This window comes from Ceratina calcarata, unplaced genomic scaffold, assembly GCF_001652005.2.
Source record: "Ceratina calcarata isolate Rehan_Ccalc_2016 unplaced genomic scaffold, ASM165200v1 scaffold350.2, whole genome shotgun sequence".
Lineage (NCBI taxonomy): Eukaryota > Metazoa > Arthropoda > Insecta > Hymenoptera > Apidae > Ceratina > Ceratina calcarata.
Genome location: NW_017157935.1, coordinates 863763 through 889361, shown reverse-complemented (window position 1 = coordinate 889361; position 25599 = coordinate 863763). Strand labels below are relative to the sequence as shown.

General features: G+C 39.1%; 4 protein-coding genes across 5 annotated transcripts in view; 2 read left to right on the top strand and 2 right to left on the bottom strand.

Annotated features, from left to right (window-relative positions):
• The window catches only part of fax (failed axon connections), a 30500-nt gene extending 13699 nt beyond the window's left edge, over positions 1 to 16801 (top strand). The window contains exons 2-4 of the mRNA XM_018025115.2: positions 13226 to 13564; positions 13716 to 13853; positions 13986 to 16801. Coding sequence (XP_017880604.1) covers positions 13226 to 13564; positions 13716 to 13853; positions 13986 to 14342 — 834 coding nt within the window. The 3' untranslated portion in view covers positions 14343 to 16801. The remainder of the gene's footprint in view (positions 1 to 13225; positions 13565 to 13715; positions 13854 to 13985) is intronic.
• A 151-nt stretch (positions 16802 to 16952) lies between these two features.
• Positions 16953 to 21618, bottom strand: LOC108625264 (uncharacterized). 2 transcript variants are annotated; one of them, XM_018025118.2, is made up of 6 exons: positions 21338 to 21618; positions 19749 to 19980; positions 19299 to 19460; positions 19021 to 19228; positions 18752 to 18947; positions 16953 to 18633 (listed from the first exon to the last, which is right to left on the bottom strand). In XM_018025118.2, exons 2-6 carry the CDS (start codon positions 19929 to 19931, stop codon positions 18441 to 18443), a joined length of 942 nt encoding a protein of 313 aa, XP_017880607.1. In that variant the 5' UTR covers positions 19932 to 19980; positions 21338 to 21618; the 3' UTR covers positions 16953 to 18440. The 2 variants fall into 2 exon arrangements, with proteins under 2 accessions (XP_017880607.1, XP_017880606.1); XM_018025117.2 differs by lacking the exon at positions 21338 to 21618 and adding an exon at positions 20882 to 21325.
• A 644-nt stretch (positions 21619 to 22262) lies between these two features.
• Sec61beta (Sec61 translocon subunit beta) lies at positions 22263 to 23669 on the bottom strand. Its single transcript, XM_018025124.2, has 3 exons — positions 23135 to 23669; positions 22867 to 23063; positions 22263 to 22791 (listed from the first exon to the last, which is right to left on the bottom strand). Exons 1-3 carry the CDS (start codon positions 23135 to 23137, stop codon positions 22704 to 22706), a joined length of 288 nt encoding a protein of 95 aa, XP_017880613.1. The 5' UTR covers positions 23138 to 23669; the 3' UTR covers positions 22263 to 22703.
• Positions 23670 to 23823: 154 nt separating this feature from the next.
• mago (mago, exon junction complex subunit) lies at positions 23824 to 24660 on the top strand. The gene is made up of 2 exons (XM_018025123.2): positions 23824 to 24035; positions 24125 to 24660. Exon 2 carries the CDS (start codon positions 24147 to 24149, stop codon positions 24585 to 24587), a length of 441 nt encoding a protein of 146 aa, XP_017880612.1. The 5' UTR covers positions 23824 to 24035; positions 24125 to 24146; the 3' UTR covers positions 24588 to 24660.
• Positions 24661 to 25599: the final 939 nt, after the last annotated feature.

Here is a 25599-nt window from a genome sequence, read left to right as displayed (position 1 = left end):
ATTCAACATGCCAGCATTGTTTAAGTATATGTATAGCCTATACATTCTTAAACCATAATTTCTTCCATTTTCTTCACGTTCTTTTTTTATTACATTTCCCATGAAACCTCGTACATGTTTGATGTGGCTATGGTAGCTATTGATTTATTTTCATCAATTCGTCCTTCGCTGGTTTTCCTGGTAGAATTGTCTCTGATTAAGTGTTCATGTAGATTATATGTTTCGAGTACATGAACAGGATTTGTAAATGTTGTAATGTTATCATCAGTGTACAGAATTTTTTATTGGCATCCTATGCTGTGTGCACTCATATATGTTGTTATTATTAAATCACTAAGAAGATAGTAGCTTACAGAAATGTAACGTGAAATATGACAGCATGTCTTACTTATATTCCCATTTCACGCATTTCATAGTTATTTCGTCTCAATTTCATTTAAATATCCTGCGAATAAATAAAGCCCCCTAGTCGTTATGAGGAGGATGGAAAACGATAGACTGACGTGGATGGAGTCCGGGCGTTGCATCCTGATTATATCGCGGCAGAAATAAAGTCGCTGGAACGAATGCGGGGGTAGTAGCTTCTTAAAATAGCTCCGGCAAACTGTCAACTTGCTGATTGCGCGTATCTCTTGTATAAGAACTGAACAAACACATGGACATGATAGCTTATTGACGTGGAAAGTAAAAAAATAAGCGCTCACGTCTTTCGACGTCTTTTGCCTTCGAGTATTAAAATATATAATTTGTACGAGGACTTTATTGATTATGTTAATTAATTAATTAATGAAACTCATCATTTCTAATATCAGATTTAATTCAGTAATATTCTATTTAAGTATGTCTGATCTGAGACTAATGGAACATCCTGTAACAGTTAAGAAAGAGGATAATAAGCGAGGTTAAAGAGAAGTAAGAAGAGCATAAGTCGTCATTTTATTCCAGAAGAAGACGTTGATTAGGGACCGACCAATCGACGTGCTCGAAAACCCATCCGTTCCCCTCTCTTCCATTCTTTTTTCCTTTCTACGCGACGATCCCACATTATCGGATAATTTAAGATGGTTCCATTCGTGATGACGCTCGTTTCGGGAATGCAGGGTCATTTAACCTTTGACACCCTCGCCACACCGGAATCGCGTGAATAGCATCCGACGGATCTCGAGCATCCGTCCTCACCGTTCTCCGTACCGCTCACCTTCAATCAATGAAACGTACGATGACTTCTTAAATTCTACTTGCACCATATAATTTCTGAGACGTTTGAAAATTTATTAAGAACCACGAGCTAAATTATAGGAGCGGACTGAAAAATAAAAACATATAATAGTATACCTGTTCACATTGAGGAAGGAGGAGCTCATGGTAATTGAAATGCCTGACAGGATAGCCCATTGTTACCCCGTCTGGTCAATGTAATTTTATCTTTGATCGAAGACGTTATTATTGTTTTCGTTGCGCTATTTTTCCCTGCGCTTCCTCCTTATCGCGATCGATACGCTATTTATACGAGGTTCTTCACCTCTTGAAAACCCGACTCCGATCGGGAGTGATCATTAACGTACGTTGAATCTCGTTCAGAAATTCTTTGATCGACTTCTAACCTAGGCCGACGCATCCATCCGTATCATAGATCGCGATGCCGATGCGTAAATTAACTTTAATGGAATTACATAACTCGGAGCGGCGAGGGAAATTGAACGGTACCGTTATACACAGCGGCTGCTATAATCGGACCCCGCCCATAATTAAATTACCCTTTAATTGGATTACAATGATGCGAGCATATGCACGGGGCCCACAGGTTTCCACGCGATGTATCACTGGGGCCCCTCGTGGATATTTCTTTCTTAATCATTCTCCATTATTAATACCGACCTCCGCATCTGCTGCATAAATTCTTCGTCGCCCGTAATTCTTTCCCGTTTTCTCCTACGTACAATATTTTTAGCCCACTTCCATGTAGACACACACAGTTTTCTATTTGTTCCTCGACATTTCTTCTCTTAGGATTCTTGACATGACCCCATTCAATTTGCATACACTGGCATCGATAAAGTATTTGTTTCCTCGTAATAAACAGTGGAATATCCATTCGTAGAATTTACTCATATAAAATAAAGTTTCGATTCTTCTAAACCAAATTGCAGATGACATAATGTATGAACCAGATGATTATGTTAACTAATATACCTAATACTTGAAACATTCACTCATCACTGATCAATACATTTAGAATGATGAAATTATTTAATCATTTAGAAATATTTTAATGTAATTAGTATAACTAGTTGAATGAGATACATGTTTTACAAGAAATGTATCTGATAGAGGGATTTCATATGCGTCGACCTAATCAAATCGGTATAATCGTAAAATGGACTTTTTATTTTCAAACTTTGTTCCCTCATTCCTTTCCAGTTACAGCTAAGTCTTATGGTGGTCAGGCTCGCTGTACAAATACACGAGCATCATGCCGACATACCACCGCAATGTACCCAATTTATCCTCTTTGCCGCGGGTCTTAATTAATTAATCTTCCAATTGAACCTCATTACTGCTTATCTTATCGCGTTGGAACGCTCGAAAGACTCCACGCGGACAAACTGGCTCTCCCTTGCTCTCTTCTCTCTGGAACATTTCTCGACCGCGAGAAATTCGTTTCGTCGCGTGGGTTCATTGCACCGTTTCAAACAGTGTAGAGAAGACGAAGAAGAGTTGGATAGTAACAGCAAGCAGCGTAATGTAGCCATACAGATTCGCGTGCATTAATCTTCGCTTTTCTCTTTGATCCTCCTCCTTTTCACTTCGCTTTTCCTTAGCCACGTCCCGCCACTGTGTATACGTTTCACCACTGTGTGTAAAATTATATTCGAGTCTTATCTAGAAACGGGTCAGCGGTTCGATCGCGTGCAACGTGTGCCGGCGATATGCCGGAGAAATGATTCGAACTGGACTTATGGAAATTGTTGCGAAACATTGAGAATTTTATGTTCATCGCATTTGTTATCCCTTCATCGTTTCGTAAATTGTGTCAGATTTCATAATTCTGTTATAAATAGATTTTGAATTTTTGTATTTTGCACATTTTCATGAATCGAATGCAAGGTTTCTCATGTATAAAATCAAGAGTATAATCATAAATCACTTCTGTTGTAAAAATGAGAAGAATATTTAGCGTCTCCTATGAGTTTTACGGTGGCTCTTATCAAGAATACGCGATGCCGTAATTGCATTGAGAGAAGTCGGTTCCTTCGAGTCTCTTCCATTGTCCGGATATCAAGGGAGAATTATCTTCGAACATTTCATAAGATGTCTCACGCGGCAATGAAGGAAGTTCATTGTTCGATAGACGAGACGCGACGCGGATCTATCGGGACGTGACCATAAAAGCGGTTACTTTCAGATAATTCCGTGTGCGATGGGAAAACGAGGAGTATTCTTATCTGTTCGATTGGCTGGAATTTTCTTTCCGCCGTTTAAAATAGCGTTCGATTATAATTGAGTTTAGATAATTTATACGTATCTACGTCCAGGAACAAATGCTCGTAAAATTATTCATACATAATTTATTATGTTGATGCGTATGAAATGTTTCCTTTAAACGTAGCAGTTCCTATTCTTGGTGCAATCATTTATTAGTTTTATATATTCCCAGGCTTATTATTTGGGTACTTTATGCAAAATAAAACCTATAGAGTTTAATACTTGGAAATACTTGGAATAGGATGAGTAGGTAGGAACAGATCAAGATGAGTAGGAGTCTTCTTTGTTAGATAGATTTGAAGTGTTTGTCATTGAATTAACTATGTCAATAGTGAAAAGTTACTTCGTCATGGAATACCGTTTTTGTCTATATATATGATGTAACGTCCTTTACATATTTCAATTTGCTAGAAATACATAAAATCCGCAATTTATTGATTATGCTAGAACTATTATAAATAGTCAATATTTCACTGTTTTCATTACGTTTCTCTCGTATTTCCTGCAAGTATGGGAATCAAAACCCTATCATAAGAGCGTGCAGAACGAGTAATGAGTTCAGCTCCAAGGTGGATATTTTCCACAAGGGGGTTGGAACTATTAGGAGAAAACTGCGTTATTCCTTATTCTCTCTTTACTTTCCTGACTGATCTCAACCTCAACTTTTCTACTTTTCCATGTTTCTTATATTATTATTATTATTTTGATGTTTTACTTTATTATTACTTTCATAATGAAATTTCAAGTATAAAATTGCATAATATTCAAATCGGGCAAATAAATTTATTAATACAATTCAATTAAATTGTAGAGTCGTTGTGCACTAAGCTATTTCATTTTCATTTCTATACATAACATAATGAATGATTTTCGATCAGGAAATTTAAACTTGAGGAACTAAGTATTTGTGCAACACCGTTTGAGACTATGTCTAGGAAGCGGTAGCCCGTGAAACGTCGCCGGGAAAACGTTGACGCGGAAACGCGGTGAACAAGGTGAACTATCTGGACACGCACGTGTTGAACCGGTGGCCGACATGTGCGGCGTCGAGTGTCGATCGTTGAGGTAGGCCGGCCACCGACCTCTCCACCGAGTTCCACACTCGGTCTCCGCTTCACGACCGGTGTCTCCTGGCCGACTGGATTTTTTTATCGTTTCCACGCGTTCTATCTGTTGCGTATACGTGCACTGACTCACGTCAGTTTGCCAACGCGTAAAACACTTCTTTGGACGTGTTACTTATTTATTAGAATGGTGACACATATTTTAAACATTTGAGACTGATTACACACTTAGTTTAATTTAGTAGCTTTAAACTGATAAAATTTATTGATACAGTAAGGTTCACGTAAATTTGCCATCAATGCTGACTAATTTTTTTGCTCTAGTTATTTACGTTCACATACAAATTGCATTCACCTTAATCGCGGTTAATTGCAGCAGTATAAATCATTTTATTCATGCAGTAACATAACGAATTACGACGATTAACCGACATAATGGAATTAAATCTCTGACTGCATTCATAAATCCAGATTTGTAAAATGGTATCATTCGAGCCCCGTACAATTTTTTACTTGACCCACATTGACCTTAGTTCAAATAATTAAGAGGATTAAAAGGATACTATTGCCGACGGAAGATTGCAGCGGTAATTATGATGAATGCGAATACGCGGCATAATGAAGATCCTCATCCGCGTTCATGCCAAAACGCCTACTTAACGAACGATAAACAGCTTTGACCGGTGGAAGTAGGAAATTACGAGAATCCTTTAAAAAGGTTGCCTGAATGGCAGAGTTGTAATTAGCATTCACCACGCCGCCGCTCTTGCAATCTTAAATACTAACTTCCACCTTCTACGGTATGTTACATCCACCCAAACGTATTTAAGAATGCATTTTATCGCGTGTAACTTGAACACGCGACAACTCAATCATTATACAATTTGTAATCCATCAGCGTGTTCCATAAATGAATATCTTAATACGTAGAGAGTGAAATATAAAGAGAAACGAAAAGCTTAATCGTACAATAAAAGAAATAGATTTCGATGTCATCGCTGAAATAGAGAAGTGCGTAGAGAATAGTATAAAGTTTCACGAGCAGAACCATCTCGGTTAAAACCGTATGATTGTAGGTCGGAATTTCTTGGCAGGGGGGACAGACAGTCAATGAGAACAAAAGATTAAGCGTCGCAGTGAGCGTAATCTTCCTTCGAGTAATTTATGTTCATAAGCTTTTCAGATTCGTCGTAAGTTATGCGGAGCCCGTTGCATCCCACATCGAGTCACATATTACATGGGATTTCCTTCTGCCGTCCTGTCGGAATTAATAATTGGCACGTATGCGACTTGGAGGCTTTCGTTCAGAATCTTTTATAAATTCTAATTCACAACGAGCATTACACGCTTAATAAATGCAGATTGGATGTTGGAATAATTCTAAATGGAATTAATCGGCGAAATCTTGGCGATGGGATTAAAGTATTTTTATTGAAACGGATAGTCGTATAGCAGATAGCGTCGACAAGCTTCTTCTTGTATCGTTTTCAGCCTGCTAATACCGCGGAGTTAATCGTCGGTGAAGAACCACATACGGAATAAAGGACCACTCGTTTTACAGCTTCTGAGCATCGCGACGGGGCGCCCATTAAGAATATTTATGGAGTACACGATTCTGTCACGTACAGAAAGTCTCTGTTACTCTTTCGATGCCTCTCTTTCTTCCCCTCCCCTGGTTCGCCTTCCCTTCCCTAGCCGTGGATGTAATCGAGCGATGGGGTCATTTGTTAACGGTTAGATAGACGACCAGGCCTGGTGTCCACGGGTTAAACACGAGAACGGAGATCACTTTCGGTCCTCTCTCTATTAAACGGTGGAGTGTGGTGTTGGTATATTATAGGGGCGGTCTCCGGAAGGTCGAAGCGCATCAAAGTGACCGGGTTACGGCCATTTTACGCAACAAATTGTTCATTGTACGCGCGATACGCAAAAAATACACCCTTTCCGCTTCGTATTCCTCGCGAAAGTCGATGGGCAAGATCATCAGATACGCTTGGCAATTTCGCGTTTTCTCCTTTCTGAAAACTTACTCGTAAATGGTTGAGCAAGTTACAATGCAGAAGCAGTAAAACAAGTTATATGCGTACGACCTAAAGTACCGTGCAACATTTTTATAGCATTCTGAAACTGTTCGTTGTACCATTCGAATTGTAATTGGGCTCAAGTGCGTAATTAGTAGACCGCGAATTTTTGTCATTATAAAAATGCATTTCAGAGAGACACTTGTTCTTTCATTATGTTCACGTTTGATATTTTTATATGTCACATGCAGCGTTTTTATTTTTCTATAAATCAAATCTACAGTCTAGAGTAATTAGTGTGTATAAGAAATATTGAAGTCATTCATTAGAAAATCAGCAATCTTTGACAAGATATGATAATATATCATTTCCCATTGTTACCACATTGTTCAAGTAACCATAGTAGTGGTTATAAATTATTCTAAGACATTCTGTGAACTTAGTTCGAACGGTGCTCATGCATGAATTACACACCGTGCAGCTTTTACTCCCCCGTGAGTCATGTACGTGACTCATCCCTTTGCATCAAATAATAATTTCGAATGGACGTTCCGCGCCCGATTAGAATTGTCCTCAATGTTCCCCTAAGTTGCGCAACCTCGAAACCGACTCTCGGGGGTTGAAGGGGATTTCATTCAAGAGTGTCGCCTGAATCATCGTGGCCGTTGAACGATCAGCGGTCCCATAAATACCGGCGACAATTTTCGGGCCAATTTCATGGTTAAGGCTAAATTTACTGGTTTCGGTATTAAGCTGCGTTCATAGTTTCAGCTATCTACAATCTCGAATTCCTATCCAAGATTATTATTAATTAATAAACGAATACATATCGGTTTGATATTTCCAGTGAAAATTGCTTTTATAGCTGTGAGAATCAATGTACGCTTACAAGTGTTAAGTGAAGTAAGTCGTTTACATGCATTGTACACGGTTAGTGAATGTAAAGCTCTGGGATTAAGCAAACTGCATGTTGAAGACAACGTTGTGTACGAACACCGGTATTGGCAAGTGACAGCAGTAGGTTCGTTGGACTTGGCAGTCGCAGCCCACGCTTGCTTTCGTTTTCGGCCGATCGGCTCTTCCTTGGCAGCGACCGACACACTGGCTAGCCTTGTCTAGTGAAACTATTTTCACGTGCTGCAAATCATTCATCTCCTCGCCGGCATATTTCCATCAGCCGAAATGCCATTGATGCACACGATGCCGATATTTTCTCTACAATTCCCTGCATTCAGGTGTTGCAAATGCACATAATTTTTGTGTGCTTGCCTTTCTTCAGCATTTATCCAACAGCGAGCTGTGTGTTTCATAAAAATTTGCAACTCGTGCATTATTCAACATCATCATAGAAATTGATGAATTATTTTTTTTATAAAGTCGGTTGGAATGTGAATTTTTCTGAATACCACGGAAGCAGCTTCCTTTAGTTTAATCAGCTGTTCCAGTGTTAGTTTAGATTACGATGGATACACAGCATGCCGATGATTGAGATCAGTTATTTTAGGACATATCGTGATATAATTAGCCGTTCGACGTTTCACGGGGAGAGAAGTTCACGGTGGTCGGGTCGTTGGTTCGATGCCATGTTTCGCGCACATGTGGCGCATGTGAAATGCATGGTTAAAGACTGTCCGGAGTGCGTTATGCAAAATTTGAACTAATTTCTCGTGCGCTATTACAAATTACTCGGGAAACAATCCAACTTTCGTTTCTTGAACCAATTACGGTAGCGAGACCGAGTAAGTCGAGCAGGAAGCTAAAAGAGAAAGAGAGAGTGAGAGAGGGATCGGACCTTGGTGTAGTTAGTTGGCGCTGGAGCAGCCAGCAACCAGCATCCCGCGTACGATCAATACGCGGGAGCGCACGACTACCACACGAAAATACGGCAACGACTACCATGATCGTCACCGACGAAGACGATGACATGACTACCACGTCCGTGACGGGGGCTGGCTACGTACGATACCACGGCATAACGGCCTGGTGCCTCAGGGTGAGGAGGAGGTGGAGGAGGAAAAGGGAGGAGGACGTTGCCAGGCGACGGAAGCTGCCTACCCGACAGAGTTCATCGTCCTCCGGCTTCGGCTTGCTTCTTCTCTCCCTTCCACCCACCTATCCACCCTTCGTTCATCCTTCTCCTTCATCCATTCCCCTCCCTTGTTACTCCACTTTGTCTTATTCCCGCTCTTCCTCCTTTTTCGTCCTCTCTCTCGCGAACCCCACGCGCATTCCCTCTCCGCGATGCGATGGTTCACCGTGTTGTACCACTCCCTGATTCCCTCTCTGGCTTCTCTTTTACATTCTCGTTCCTCCTCGCCACCTCTTTTTCTCCCTTTCGATCTCTTATTTCTCCTATTGCGTAGATACACACCTATCTTCCCTATCACTTTGCATCTCCAGTGTGCTCGTATTCCACGTCGCTGTTTTAATTTTCCCAGTGTTTTCCCTCGGGTTGGGTACCTTCCTAAATTCATTCCCTTCCTCGATCGAAGTCTATCTCTTGCTTCCCTTATCCTTTCATACAATTTATTCATAACGCTTGCCATCGATCGATCATACACTATTCAGTGACAACAGTCTACATTAGTCCTACATTTAATATGATAAATGGCATTGTTTAATTGAATTTCTTCTTACTTAGATATAGGTAGATTCCATGTCTGAAGAAAATCGCTTTGCTTCGATCTCGGTACCGACACCCATTTTACCCCCCCTCGAACCCGTTGCTCCCCTCGATATGCACGCAAACGTGCACACAGGAGGAGCATGCGCGTACCAACGTAACGCTTATCCAGACTCGGAACTGGAACCGCGAAAAAACGGAGGGCAGCTGCCCCGCGGTAATTTCTACTCCACCTACTGCCTGCATACATACATACGTATGTACATCCACGCTAGCTTCCCTTCTCTGCTCGACTTTTCATCTCTCGAAATTGATACACGCTTCTCCGCGCGATATTCCACCGCTGTGGCGGTTCTCGCCCTCTTTCTATCCTTCCGTGGTCATTATGCGTTTTTCAGTGCACCGCGGACGTTTTTAACGATCATTGAGCCGGTCGCTGCGCATCGACCGCCGTCTCCGAGGCCGTGGGCCCGCGAATTAATCACCACCGACCGTGTCCATCGATTTTACACCAACGTCTACGATTTAAATCCTTCGAGGCTCGCTTAACGCAAGAATCTTCACCCCACTTAGTATACATATTCCTACCTCGTTTAGCATGCAGATTTCATAATCACTAATTTGCAGAATTGATATCGCAACAACGTATCAGAGGCTATTTTTGATAAATAGACTGTAGGTTCATTTGCGTTTATAAGAAATATAATTGTGGGAGAACATGGAAAATATTAGAAGCAAAGTGCATGATATATTTAATGAGTGAAAGCAAAGCGTATCTAAATTTCGTTCTCTAATCACTCTATTTTGCATAAAAATCTATGATCTAGTAACAAAAGTGAGCAATGCTTCGTTGACTGTTACACCGAAGTGTCAAAGTCATGTACGAGTATCAGCGTATGCATATCGGATTTTCTCGCTTTCTGATCAAGTCGTCGCCCCGTTGTTCGGATACGGCTTCGACCGCTGCTGTTTGCCGATTTATTCTTTTTCCCTTGGACGGTGGACACAGAACGTTTGTTTCAAACGCACCGGCCGGAGTTCAATGTCCAGCGTTGAATGTCCGTTTCCAATAATATTCCAGCGGACAGGGTATATCTTCCTCCGTATCCCCTTAGCTTTCCAGCTCACCGTCACCGTCGCACACGTGCGTTTCGTCGTTTCTTTTTTTGGGCCCTCCAGTTTAAGCCCCTCTCACTTTCCACGGTTTACTCTCCCCGTCGATTGTTTGTCTTTCCCTTCCTCGCTTACTTTTTTGCGTTTCTCTTCGTACACGTGCAATAAATATTCTGGTAAAAACGGGGAATTTTTGTGCACGCGGTATTTTCACTTTCTTTCGTAAACTCAGAACGATTTATGTCCCTTCTCTTTATTTAACCGACTCCTTTATCGCATCGTTTAACTTTATTTACCAGATTGTCCAGGTTTTATGTATTCGAGAAAATAATCGGAAATCGAAAATGATAAGATGATCAGAGTTCAAGTAGACACGATGTGCTCGAAAGTACGAAAATGACGCGATTAAATAACGAGATGAGAATCCGTGATTCACCGTCTTTGAAACTAGAGGGTAAACACGTTTAAAGAATGATTTCACTCTCGCTCTTGTCACTTACCCTCACTGCTCATCACCGTCGCAATGTAAAAACCAACGCACTTCCTCCGTTGATCTCGATGAACGTCGTTTTCATCGTCTCTACCGTCACTCACTCTGATACAGTGATTGAAGTCTTTGGCTATATCGTACATTAACGATAACTTCGTCTTAGATTGGGCACAATTGGCTCGTATAGGAGAGTTTACCTTGAAATCGTTTCATCGACAGTAATTCCATTGATTCGACTTTCTTTGACACTATTCATTTGACGAGTCATCGTTCAATTATCAACAAATATTTACTTGAGGTAGCACATCGATGTACAATTTTGTAAATCACTCGTTGATTGAACTTTCTTGAACGTACACAGCAAATTGTTAAACATCACATTTCTTTGCATAATCGAAAATAGACGAGATACCATTAGACTGTAGATTTGTATAAAAAATAAAACATTCGTAATGTCAATTTAGAAAATGCAATCTAAATAGGAATTTCTTTTGATCTTCAAAAACGCTAATATCATTATTTGATGTTATACATGTTCTTGAATGCTGAGCGGATTTTCTGTATTTTCTACGAATGCATGAAATATACGGTGTACTTATCGTCTTAAAAGAACGTTTCTCTGTACCGTAGGTCTTGTTATCCGACTTACTTTCGTTTATTTCCGATGACGGCACAGCCGCATGCACCCGCTGATTGCCGACGATGATGAGCTCTTTCCGAAGAGGTATTTCCCACGTATATATCGCGACGTTGTTCCCCTTTTCGTGGGACCGGACTTGATGCTCCGGTCTCTTCGCGCGTTATTGTACAGTTAATTCAGGTGATTTCTATAGAACGCGAACACCCGCGACCTTATTCCATTTGTCAATCCGCAATCAAAACGACGAACATCTTCTGAAATGAGCGATTTTCTTTGTTAAGTCCTCGCGGGAATACGGAATCAGAGGATTTCATATTAAAAGTAGTAATCTTGGCTAGGAGAGAGCATAGACCGAAGTGCAAGGCTCTTGTTACAGCGTCGGCTTTTATCTAAATTGTGATATACTTGAAAGGTTCTGTCCTCCTGCGTATGAATAATCTACTTTCCACGTGTTCCTTGATTAATTGACCAATTTGATTGGAACCACGAGATATCAATAGATTCTTATATAAAATGAAACATTTATAAAATGTCATTAAGAAATAATTTATTTTATCATTTAATTATTGCGATATCCTACTCACATTTGATGTTTTGTATATTTTAATACATTAGGTGTAATCTTGCTAAAAGCATAAACTCCTAGATGTTAGATATTATACTTAATATAACACCGAGTTTTATCACGAGATTATACTGTGAAGAGTTTCTAATAAAGCGTGCGAATCATTGTATCGCTTGTCATTTTGTACCAATCTTATTTAAAAGAATGGAACAAATCGAGAGATTTCACAGGATTATTCTAGGTCGCTGTTCGTTTATAATAAAATGCGCTAACAGATGGCCAGCTAGAAAGTTTCCTGCATGCACAGGTGAAATCTCGCCGATACAGATGTTACATTCTCATTGATAGCGTGTTTTTTTTTTTTTTTTTTTAAATTATGAAGTCATTGTATTCCAAGAAAGTGGACCATATTAATTTTCACCTCCTACCGACATCCATTGTTACCAATCGTAATCGAATAATTCGCGACGAGCTCATACGATTTCACGTTCCGCTTACAATGGACTCTTCGCGAAACTGTTCAAACTTCGCCAGAATCATTCGACGTTTCGACACGCTGCACGTATAGAAATCTTGGCAGCCGTGTATGCGTTATCAATACTACTTTGCAACATGATCCACCTGCAAAGGACACCGGATATCTTATTGACTTATGATGTACTCCGTGTGTGGCACCGATGCGTATAAATAGAGCATGCGATGCAGGTGCATCTGTTCGTACTTTATACGTTCGATGCACGCGTTCACACTTTGTTAAGCTACCGTCTAATATGAGACCTCCAATATATATCTTTACATGGTAATTAGAACAAGTTTGTGTTTTTACGTTAATCAATCTTGGCTGACTCGAAGACTTTTTATATGTCTTTCACTGTTTTCGCGTTTCTTGTTTTATCGAGTCAACCAACTGCGCAAGAAGCGGGCGCCTCATCCGTGACGCCATCGAAGCCCCTTGGTGCTCCTTTACTTTTTTCTTCCTTTTCCCCCAGCGAATCCAGCATTTGTATCGTAAGGGCTTCCGATCCCACGCGCGTGTGTACGCTTTCGAACATTGTGAACAGTCGTCCAGACTGAGCGAAACAGCTTTTGCATTGGCGTAAACGAAATGTAAATGCAAAACTTACTCTTCTTCGAATTAACTTTAGAACGAAATTACAATTTATATCTGTTAATAAGAACATAGTTCAAGATGCTTATACTTTGTTTCGTTTGCTCCATTACAGAATGTGGATCATAAGATGAAATTCCGCTCGAAGAAAGGTGCGTTGCCGTTTGTCGAATTGAACGGCGAGGAGATCGCGGACAGCACGATCATCCTGCGCGAACTGTGCCAGAAATTCGGTAAGGACCTTGACGTGAGCCTCACGTCCGAGCAACGAAGCGTTTCCCACGCAATGATATCGATGATCGAGAACCACCTCGTTTGGGTGGTCACGTTCTGGCGTACCAAGAATTTGGATCAGGTTCTGAAGGGTTACAAGGTGAATCTGCAGCACGTGCTCGGCACACGCGTCCCCAACGGTATCCTTAACTTCTTCTTCAAGCTCACGTTCGGCCGCAAGGTGAGTTTTGATTTCCTCTCGTTATAGTCTTTTACTGAAAACTACTTAACATTACTTCTCTATCATTATATAAAATGCTGTTGTTGAAGTATAAAGCAAAAAATGTATAGTTATGTTATGTAGATTGTAATGTGTATAATATTTGTTTCAGGGTGCAAAGAAAGTGAAGGCACAAGGAATGGGTGTGCATACGCCAGAAGAGGCGTACCAGTTCGGTTGCGCGGATCTCAAAGTTCTGTCTGACGTGCTTGCCGACAAGCCCTTCTTCTTCGGAGATGAACCGACTGCGGTTAGTTTTATATATCACATATTCACTTACAGATCGATACAGATGTTAAAATCTATACTACGATTCGTAAATGTTTTAACTTATCAGAAATCGTGCGAGCATTAACGATTTTTATTCCCATTTGTAAAACAGTTGGACGTTGTGTCGTTCGCGCACCTAGCTCAGATCCTGTACATCGACAAGGACACGCAGTTCAGCCTTCGGGACTACATGCAGGAAAACTGTCCGAATCTGGTTGGACACTGCTCGCGTATGAAGGAGCGATGCTTCCCGGATTGGGACGAGATCTGCTCTACACTTGAAATGAACACGCATCTGCCGAAGCCGGAGAAGCCGGAGGAGAAGGAGGGCAAGGAGGACGCGAAGGAATCGAAGGAGTCGAAAGAGGAAAAAGAGGGCGACAAGGAGAAGGCGGACAAGGAGGAGAAAGAGTTAGAGAAAGACAAGGAGGTCGATGAGAACAAAGAAAAGGAGAAGGAAGGGAAATAAGCTGTGTAGAGAGGACACGAAGCAAAAAGTAAAGCCGTTAAAAAAAGAGGGGAAGAGAAGATATAAAACTGAAGAAAATCGAGGGTGTGATCTGGTGAGAGAGACGAACATAGAAGAGGTTGAAATGGGGGAGAGAAGGGACAGGTGTAAGATCGTGTGCGTGCTTATGCGAATGCGTTTGCATGAATGTTGCGTGAATGTTGCGTGAGAGAAAGGGGTGTCGAGAGCATCAAAAATAAGGGTCGACGTGTGCGCGAAAGAGAAAGATTCGAGTGCAAGAAAAATGATGGTAAACGGGGGAGGGGGTTACAGGTTTAGAGCTCTCTACTTATACGTATAGATATTAATAGACTCATAATGTTAAATACTTCGTTTATATACGTTCGTAACACGTTACGCCATTTATCATCGACGATATCCCAGCACACCCGGATCGAATCGAGATATTACAAACTTCTATTATCGCAATCCGACCCAGGGCCCTTTTTCTCCCCGCGAAACATTAATACGATAAGGAAGACGTCGGATAGATCAAAGGGAAATAAGAATAATTAAATAGTAACGAAACGGGGCTATCTCATAAGTCATTAGATTTATCGTAGGTTTGCAATATATCGAATGCAATAACCTGACGCATACAGGTGTCTGAGAAATCTTCTCCGATCGAACCAGTGGCCAAACCGAAACGCATCGTACGTCCATCGTGCGAATAAAACGTGACGCGAAGAGCCAGTTTTTAAATTCGCGTAGAACCGAGAGGTCACTTATGGTTGCGATGTGTACACGATGATACGAGAACGCCCCTGACACTGATTCAGGGAGAATGGCGTCTTGCGGTCGCTTCTTTTCACCATTGGCTCTTACTGTGCAAAATGAGTTAAGTACCTAGCGTTCCCAGCAACGTGCCCGTATATCACATCGTGATCTTCGTTTGATCGTGCTATTTAGTTACGCTTGTACTTCTAGAAATGCAATTTTTCATTCCCCATTTACAATCAGATTCTAATCGAATCGCCATACAACACTCTCTTCTGATGCGGTCAAGTACTCGAGCGATTCTTGATTAATCGTTTTTCACGGAGAAAATAGATTAGCTGGATATTGAATATTCGAGCGTATCAGGAAGATGAGTGGTGTTTTTAATCCGTGGTGTATCGTGAACTTTGTAGACTACTATTTTTGGATTTCTTTGTACGATTCACCCTTTGACCGATTCGAATCGGTCGACAACTTTTTATAATCCATTGACAATGTCGATATCGACGAACGAAGAATCATCTGCGATTACGGATTGACGATAAATGATATTTACGATGATTTGTATATTATTAGGGATATATTTGTATTGTATACACGCGGATGCGATCCGAGCGAACGGCGCTCGTCGGGGATGGACGTTGGCGCCGTGTCGTCCTTGTTTCTTCTTTTTCTTTCGTCGAGATAAACGAAGTGAAATTCTAACGAATAGAAAACAGGAATTACGAAAGGAAACCTGGAAACGTCGACGAACAACGCGTCGATCATCTTCTCTCCGGATTTCCTTTCGGCGCCTCGAGAGAGAATAGCAGATAAAAGAAAAAGAAAAACGAACGAAACGCTGTGCTGCCCCGTGTGTTAGTTCAACTTTATTAAATGACGTTTTTCTTCGGATGTGTGAGAAAAATTTTACATAACGAAGTAAAAGCATGAAAAAAAAACAAAAATACGAAAAAGTGTCTTTCACGCATCGAAATGGAGAAAGAAACACAATCATACACAGTTACACGCATACGTACACGAGATACACGTTACACGCAACAAACATTGCATACACGTACAGAAATTTTGATGTACAATGTTATATCGAACGGGAATTGAATGTTTCTTTTGTACGAGGCCGTCTTTAACAAAAAAGCATCGGCCGGAAAAATAATTCCAGAAGACACAAAATTAATATAATTAATATTTAAGTAGCTTACTATAATTAACCGACGATTACGATTACATAAAGAATAAAAGGAGAAAAACAGATAAGTAAAAAAATTAGTGTGTGGAAGCTGTTTATACCTTAGGACAACGCATACGTTTACATCCGTGGTTACATTATTATTATTATTAATTAATTAATGAATTATAGATTATTACGAGTACAGGTAAAAGTAATAAATAATGAAAATGATTAGTGACGCGAATGGAAATGGAGAATGAGATGATGGAGGAAGAGAGAAAGAGATAGAGAGGAAGAGAGAAATAATAAGGACACTTGGACATGACCACGAAACGTTGCAAGCACAGTAGGTAGGCACACATCCAGTACAGTAAGATTATTATAAGAAGAATATTAATAATAATTATAATATGACTGCTCGTTTTATGCTCGGCGCTATGCATTTCATTGTCATTATTATATCACCATTTATTAACGATATACATACGAACAAATAAAATGTGTTTATAAATATAATGTGATCTTTACGAAATTTTCACTGAACTTTATTAATTGAACCCGACAATGAATAGTAAGCGAAATATTTCTATATTAGCATACATCACCTTTGTTTACAGTCGTCTTCGTTAGCTACTTCTAAAAAATGATATTAGATTATTCCCAATAATTTAGACTTATACATATTCTTGTCATTGAAACTTTTATTTTTAACATTTGTGATTACATTTTCATTTTAATTCTTCATTAACAATTTTTGAAGATCAACAGATGTGTACATTCGTCATTATTTATAAGTTGTAAGATTGATAATTCCTTCTGATGAACTCGATATAATTTTTGAGTTCGCATACAACATTATAGTAATACTTTATTAAAAAAAGTGGAGTGATTACATCGAAGATATTTTGTTTAGTGCTAGTTCATTTAGGTACTAATAGGTACATACAGATCATTTACGTGCCATGAAACGAAGAAGATAACATTGAAAGACGTAGACGTAGAATAAAGGCATGGTTGATTACCATTTTTCCTTTATTATCTAAAATCTGGAGATTTATATAACAATGTACAAGTCGTACAATGTCTGAACGATCGTTAGCGATATAATACTTCTAATTTGGCGTAAATTGTTCACCTCTAGCTGTATTCTTTTTTTTTGTAAGTGCGTGTACGTAGATAATTAGCAACGTGCTGTGACAAGTTTAATTTCGTGATAAAAATTTAACAACACTTATAGCTTCGTGACGATTTTTTGTAAAAGAATACAGCTAAATAATACTTTTTCTTTAATAATTATAGCTTTTACGATCTTCTACTCGGCACTGAGATATGTATAGTATTGCTATAATTTAATGCTATGATCAACTTATGTAGAATTATTCAGCCTCTTATATTTTTTTAATTTGACGATAACTATATAACGATTTTCTTTTATCATCTATGCATGATTAACTCGTTCGGACATAATGTTTGTCATTAACTCTTCTCGAAAGAATACTTAAAAGAAAAATAACGTCTCTAGTTTTAGACTAATAAACTTTGAAAATAAGAACTTGCTAAGCAACCTAAGCAAGTCACTCTTTTAAAAGCCAATAAATTCCTAGACGTGTAAAAATAGATGTAAGCGCATTTAATATTGTTAACGTATGGTCCCTACTGATCTAAAAATACTCTCCACAATTCTGTTCTAATTACTTCCGTTCGCAAACAAATTGTACCTGCAAAATCCTTGTAAAAAAATTACGCACTCGTACAATCATAAATCAACTGTGTTTTACGAAAAGGAAGAAAGTTTAGCAAACTATATGTTTTCCATTTGTATTACAGTCTAAGTATCATGATGATCTCGATTTCGAAATCGATCATGTTCGAGGTAGTGTAATTATGCATTTTTCTTGGAGAGTCCTTAAAAATTCTTAAAATAAACGACTTCCTCCATTCAAGATATCATAACACGTTACTTCCACATTTGCGATTTATTGTTCGATCGAGTTCATTTGTTTGCTAACAAGAGCCGAGATCATGAGGACTTCCAATCGAGTCGCACAACTCAAATGAACCGTACGAACGGTTAAATGCAAACAGCCAAAACAACCGTTTTATAAGGCTGTATTAGCCGTGGATGATTGCACGCCGGACTTGGGATTCGTTTGCCCGGCGTGTGGTTATAGCTACGTGGACGCTGCGAGGCTTATCGACGTTGATTCAGTGACAGCTGCACGTGGTTTCACGTCTAATGAATCGTAAAGCGGGAACTCGCAGCAGAAGAGGAATTTCAGGAAGCGCGGAACCTCGACATAGAAGGACGGCGGCATTGGTATCAGCGGCGACGTGGACTGTTTATAATAACGATACTCGGCATTGCTGTTTGAGGAAAGAAAAATAATTCTATGATTCTTTGTAAGGAATTTAGAGGAAGTTCGAAGATAATCCTTAATTATAACAAGTGAAGCGGCTGTAAGCGACGCGAATGAATACTTACTCGCGATATCTCTCATCGGCGGCTTTTTCCAACAGAGGCATCCCGGATAAGAATAGAATAATGAGTGTGGTGAAGATCGGGGAAGCTATAGCGATCCATTCGAAGCCTTCAATTACGTTCAATGATATCACGAATATGCCCCACCACACCACTATTTCTCCGAAATAGTTTGGATGCCTCGAAAGCCGCCATAAACCTGTAATTTACGAAACGAACGAAATTTCTCAGATCTAAGTCAAGGTCAATAGAGATTAGTTTATCAAATGTACCATCGTTGCACCATTTGCCATTGTTCACAGGATCCTGCTTGAATGAAAATTTTTGTAAGTCGGCATAAGTTTCGGCTAACAAACCAGTCACGAATAGACCGGTGCCGGTACTATCCAGAGGCGTCATCGTTTTAGGAGCCGGTGGTATTTTGTGTCGCGGCGAGTTGATAATGATCACCGGTAAACTGACCACGTAAACCCAAACAGCCTAAAGATGATATAATCAATTGAAAATTGCTATAGAGAACGAGTTGCAATTTATTTTTCCGTCCGATTACCTGAAATGTCCAAAACACAGCAAAACGGATTATGTTGCTACGACGATCTTCAAATCTCTTATCGCGACCAATTTTAAGGATGCGATACAGTAAATACGCAGAGAGACGAAAGCCCCATAAGCAAACGAATATGGTAACCATTAATTGCCTACTGTCATACGGCTGCAATAGAAAATACGACATACAAATGTTATACAATACGTATATACGTAACAACGAGATTAAAACCACAAGACAAGCATCTGAATGAACTTTTAATAACGTTATCGTTGGCCAGTTATAGGCCTCTGAAAAAATAAACGGTTTTATGAAAATAAACTATAGCGATTGGAATTCGCAGTTTTGCCGACGTGCGTGTTACCAATTATATGTTACATGAATAACGCTCGTAGGAGTCTACGCGTGTAATTCGTACGCGTACAAGGGGAAGCGGTTTTATAATTAGAGTACCTTGCCCACTTGGCCGAGAAAGAAAGTGAGGAGAGCGAGGATGATGAAGTTCGTGCCGCCGGCGAAATCCGTCAGCTTGTCCAGTTGGAAGGTCGCAGCGATCGTGAAGAAGATGATTTGCATGCCGATGGTGACGATCGCGCTCACCGCGAAGTGGTCCTCGTCCAAAACATCGACCGCCATTGATCCTCGTTGATTGCCCACCCCCGCGCTCAATGAACTATTTTCGAATCTGGAATCGTTAATGAAGCTTTCGCGTCACTCCTTGACACGAGGAGTAAAAATCATTTTCACCGTGCTCGTAGGAAATAATACTTTAATCGGTCAATGATAATCTATTCGCGTAATTTTTAAATATTTTATTGGAAATTAATTAGCCGTTAATATTGTGGCTCCAAATAACTTGGTCCAAGACTACACTGCGTAATATTACACAATTACGAAACAATTATGCGCAGGTGTGACTCTAACTGTACGATGGCTAGTAGTATGGCCATGGCATTAGTCAGACATTGGTTTATATAGAAGTCAGTCGGATATACGGTATTTTTGAGATTCTATTTGGTTTCTTATATAAGAAACCTTGAAGCCTTATAACACCTGGCTATTTTTCATTTATCGATTATATAGGATCGTGCACATTGTTCAGCACGATATGGATGTTTATGTAATATTTAAAGAATATTGAGTATTAACAATATCATTTTACCATTCAATTATTTTAATTAAAAAAAACAAGATTTGAAGCAAATTCGAAAACAAAAAAATAAAAGCAAGTATCTCTATTTCGGAAATTTAAATAAAAATTGAATGCTCTTGTACGTAAGATAATATTATTCAGAGTTAGTATTCTTATTATTGCAGATTCTTCAGGCTTTAACGGTAGATTTCAATTATTTTCATTCGAAGAAGTGCTTTCGCGATGTAGACCGTCGCAATGCAGTATCATAAAAGAGATCATAAAAACTACAATTTCTTTTATTGCAGACGTTCCAAACTTATAAACAACCACTTTTGTTCCGTGCACTAGAATTTCTCTGTCATAAATAAACGCGAGAAGAAACGAAACATCGTTACACGTAGGAGCGAGGAGAGATTAGTAATACTAATATCTCCTCGGTGCATATACTTACCGTTCCTTAATTCGAAACTTTCGCATCGTACACTCGCGATTCAATCTCTAATCTCGAAATAAAAATCCTTTCAATGCGAAAAGAAAGACACAAAATCCTGTAGCGTATTAATTATCTATTGAAGTGCACGTTTCATCAGCGATGCACATTTCTGAAGTTTCAATTACCAAAATATCTTTCACTGTATTTTTATGTGAAAACGTAAAACGAGCCGACGCCATTCACAAAAACGTAATTAATTCCTGTGAAAAACGTCATTGTCTAGTCGACCGTCGCACGTTAAGAAGATGAATGTTGATTACACATATCACTGCCAGCCCGAAAAGGGAGCGCGAGAATTTGCCAAGGCCGGGATACGATTCGTTACGACGGGGAGGCCAAAATTCCGACTGAAGGTGGAGAGAACGGAATCGAAAACAAAGTGTGCCCGTGCAAGAGGAAACAATAAACGATTACCTCGACGGAAGGGAACTTCATCGTAGTAACTGGCAGAAACGGGTAGGCTTGCTTCCACCCGCGGCGACAGGCAGCGGCAGGACTACGAGTGGATTCAATGTCGAGTCTAAAACGAGAAACCCATGATCACGTGCTATGAGTCGAGCCGCGGGCGCATCCGACGCTCCTCTTCTACTCTAGCTCGATCCCTTTCTCGCTGCAAACAACCCTCTCCCTCTGGTCGGTACTCCATGGTGTCGACCTATCGGGGTTTACTGATTCGCGTTCGTTGTCTGACATTACGACTTATTGTAATGAACTTCGTTATTAGAAACTCTATTTTAGATCGATTTAATACTTTCACTCAAGAAACGCATGTAAAATATAAAAAAATAAAAATGGACATAACGAATAGGGTGTGTCCATTAGGGTGCGTATTAGGAAGACGGAGAACTTGCCAGTCGAGTTTTTGTATTTAAAATTACATTGAAAATGTTCCGATTACACGACAGTGAATTTTTAGTCCACTTTTACTTGAATTTTTTTATATTTGCCTTTAATTAATTATTTTTATAATTATGTATTTATCATATTTATTATATTTTATAATTTTACATAATGTCTCCATAAAAGAGCTTTCTCATTGATTCATTCTGGGATGAAAAGATAATAGTACTGTCTTTCTGTATTCGCGTGACTGATTTATCGCGATTACTTCCTTTTCGTAGAGCGCTGCAATCCGCGCCCATTCAGCATGGAATCAATATGTACACGCGAGCGCGAATGAGTTTCCAGTTAAATAGAACAAGGTACGGCACACTACATTTTCGCATTGTATTCCCAAAGACAATGAGCATTTTTATCAGATGTCCTTTAGAGACGCTCGTCTCACACGGATCCCGACTTCTTTTCAGGCTGTTTGCAAGGTCAAAAGGATGAATCGCTATTGGCTGTTTCCCTCAATTCGATTAATAATTTATTTTAATATCGTACATATTATATTATCATAATAGTAACTTTACAAACGATAACCAGAATATCTTATCTTGATCACGCGTTCACGCGTGCATATGATTAAGTCCGTCGTATGTTCATTATAAATGTTACAAAATTCGTTTCAGTGAAAGTAAATGATTATAATAACGTAGTTGATGATGAGCGGGTCAAATTTTGGTCCCGCTTTTCGATAAAAAGATCGCAGAGATCCATCTTATGGAAATGTAATGTCTTATGGTATACAGTGCTTCGATTCCAGAAGAAAACGATGTTACAAGCATAGCAAGTCGGTCTTTCACTTTGAGTATCCTTAACTTAGGTTTCCTTGCTAATTGAACTGCACAGTCTTCTCCCGTTCCTTGAATTCCTGTTATTATGTCTATTTTTTATCTTAAGATCTGGTATATTTGCCCCAGATGTGAAGCATAAAGACAGATGCGATGAACAGGAGAGACATAACGAGTACAGGTACTGGTCCTCTGTAAAAATAATACAAAATTCTTTGCAAACTGACTTTGCACATGTTTTTCTTTTCTATACTTTGAGGTACTTACACTTTGATGCCAGGGGATTCGTCAGTGTAGAACCTCCACATACCATCAGAGCCAGCTCCTGTATTTCTGTTCCTAGTTGCAGTAGCTACTGTGGTTTTCCTTTGTCTAACAGTAACACCACCACCTGCTCTGGGTGCTATCGCCTTACTGGGCGATCGTCCAGCAGCCCCAACTGAAGTCGAACTAGGTGCAGCAGGCTTAAAAAGATAAATTAAATAATCATTATTTATTTCTACACAAAAAGATCTTATACTAACAAAAAAGTTACCATTGTTTGTTACTTCTTCTCTTGACACAGGTTGCTAATAAGTATGAAATGGTCGAGAAAAATTTGTTCCACAGTTTATAATTTGGTGTAAACCAACGATTTGAATTTCTTTCACTGTTTTACGTGTTTCTATTCAATTGCATATAAAGGAATACTGAAAGTCAAGATTCACTTAGTATGGTTCCGCGTGGAAAAGTAAACTCCGTCTGTTGTTTAATCTACACGTTTACTGGCAGTATGAAGCACAGTTTAAAACGACGTGTCAACGATGCACCATCGGCAACATCCACGTAGTGAAATGTAGACACGTCATCATACGCTGTTAAGATATGGTTCTCGGCGTCTGTGACGCACGAACATATCCGTACTGTTATGTCGTGTTTTCATTGAAAAGATTCTTGCATCATGAATAATATATATTATAGTTAGTTTGAACTGGTTTGAATAAATTGAGCGGGCAAAAATAGACAAAATCATATGACTAATAAGAAAAATATTCTTAGATTGATTTTATCATCGAGTGTCCAGGTTGGACACTTCGTGAGATTTTTGGGGCGCAAGCATTACAAGAAAAAAGGGGCACTACTATTATATTTTTCTCAAAATTATGACTAGAAAACGTATTAAAAGTTTTTGTAGTTTTCCTTTTTTTCTTGTAGTGCGCGCGCTCTAAAAATCCCACGGAGTGCCCAACACTGTCAATGCTCTGTTATCCATCTACGGATACGCTGTCGTCGTCATTCATACCAATTCATACTGGTACTGGTACTACGCGACACAAAGTATTTGTAGCGTCCTTCGGCATCCATTCAATTTATTGACGGAAACTATATTTGTTGAATAACAGTACATTGTTTCACTATTTGGATTCTATTGTATACTAACTAATTAAGATAAGGAGGTAATAGAATTCTGATATTTAGATATAAAATAACTTTTCTAATTCATCTGATATTTGGTATTTTAAAACATAACCTGTTACTTTTGCAGATAAACTAGTTGGTGTGCAATTATGTCGACTGACTTTTATATACGTTACTACGTAGGACACAAAGGGAAATTCGGTCACGAATTTCTAGAATTTGAGTTCAGGCCCGATGGTAAATTACGATATGCAAATAACTCGAATTACAAGAATGACACAATGATTCGAAAGGAAGCATATGTGCACCAATGTGTGATGGAGGAGCTGAAGAGGATTATTCAAGACTCCGAAATAATGCAAGAAGATGACTCCTTGTGGCCACAACCAGATCGTGTTGGACGTCAAGAATTAGAGATTGTTATTGGTGACGAACATATATCGTTTACTACTTCAAAAACTGGTTCATTGTTAGATGTGAATCAGTCACGAGATCCAGAAGGATTGAGATGCTTCTATTATCTTGTACAAGATTTGAAATGCTTAGTCTTCTCTCTTATAGGACTACATTTCAAAATTAAGCCAATATAAATGATTATGTTAAACTATATTACTTAAGTGACTTTACTGTAAGGAAATACACTCTACCTATCATTTTCAATTATATTTGTTTTTTTATTTAAGTATACCTGACCTTAATTATCAAACAAAGGACATTAGTCTTTTATTTAGTAATAAAATAGAATGAATCAGAATTTAATTGATTAAGCATAGATCTATTCTGTCATTAATCATAGTGCCATTCTGTAAGTGTGAGTATGGACAAAAGCTTTTTATAATGTGGAATGCACTGTTTGGAAATAAATTATCAATAAAAAAGATAAGAAGTGACTATAAATCATGCGAACGTTTCGTCGCATTTGACAGTTGCAATTAAATGTCTTAAATACGAAATCTTATCAGATTGGAGAGAATCTCATGTGAGTACCTAATTTGTAGGTTATAATATAAAATCGAAAACGGATTACTGTGACCGTTTTAGGATACAAACGTAAGCATAGCACTTATCTATTGTTATTTTAACAATTGCAGACATCAAAATGTCATCGGAAAACGAGGCATCAAATTCAAATCGCGATCGAGTCGTAACTGACTCCGTACACTCGAGATTTCGATCATCACAAGTATACTGCGATATCTGTGATATTTACATTCCTGCAAATCCTACTGCCATAGCGAAACATTTTAATAATTCTCATCCCTCTAAGGAAAATTGTTGTAATTACTGCAGGGGCAAGGTGTTTACTTACGTACAAATGTCTGCTGATGATTCCAATGAGATTCCAAAGCAGTTCTTTTACCACAAATGCATTAATTCCTGATTGTAAATATGTATTGCAATATAAAGCCATTCATAATTCACATTAATATATTTAAAAAATATATTGTCTCAACGTGGATTCATGCAATGCGTGTATTTAAGAGTACAAAAAGAATCTCGGTAATGATAGGAAACAAGCTTACAAGTGTGTTAAAATTTATTTCAAATACAAAGATACATGTATTTGTACGTAATATAAAGTTAGTTTTTGTACAAGTTGCG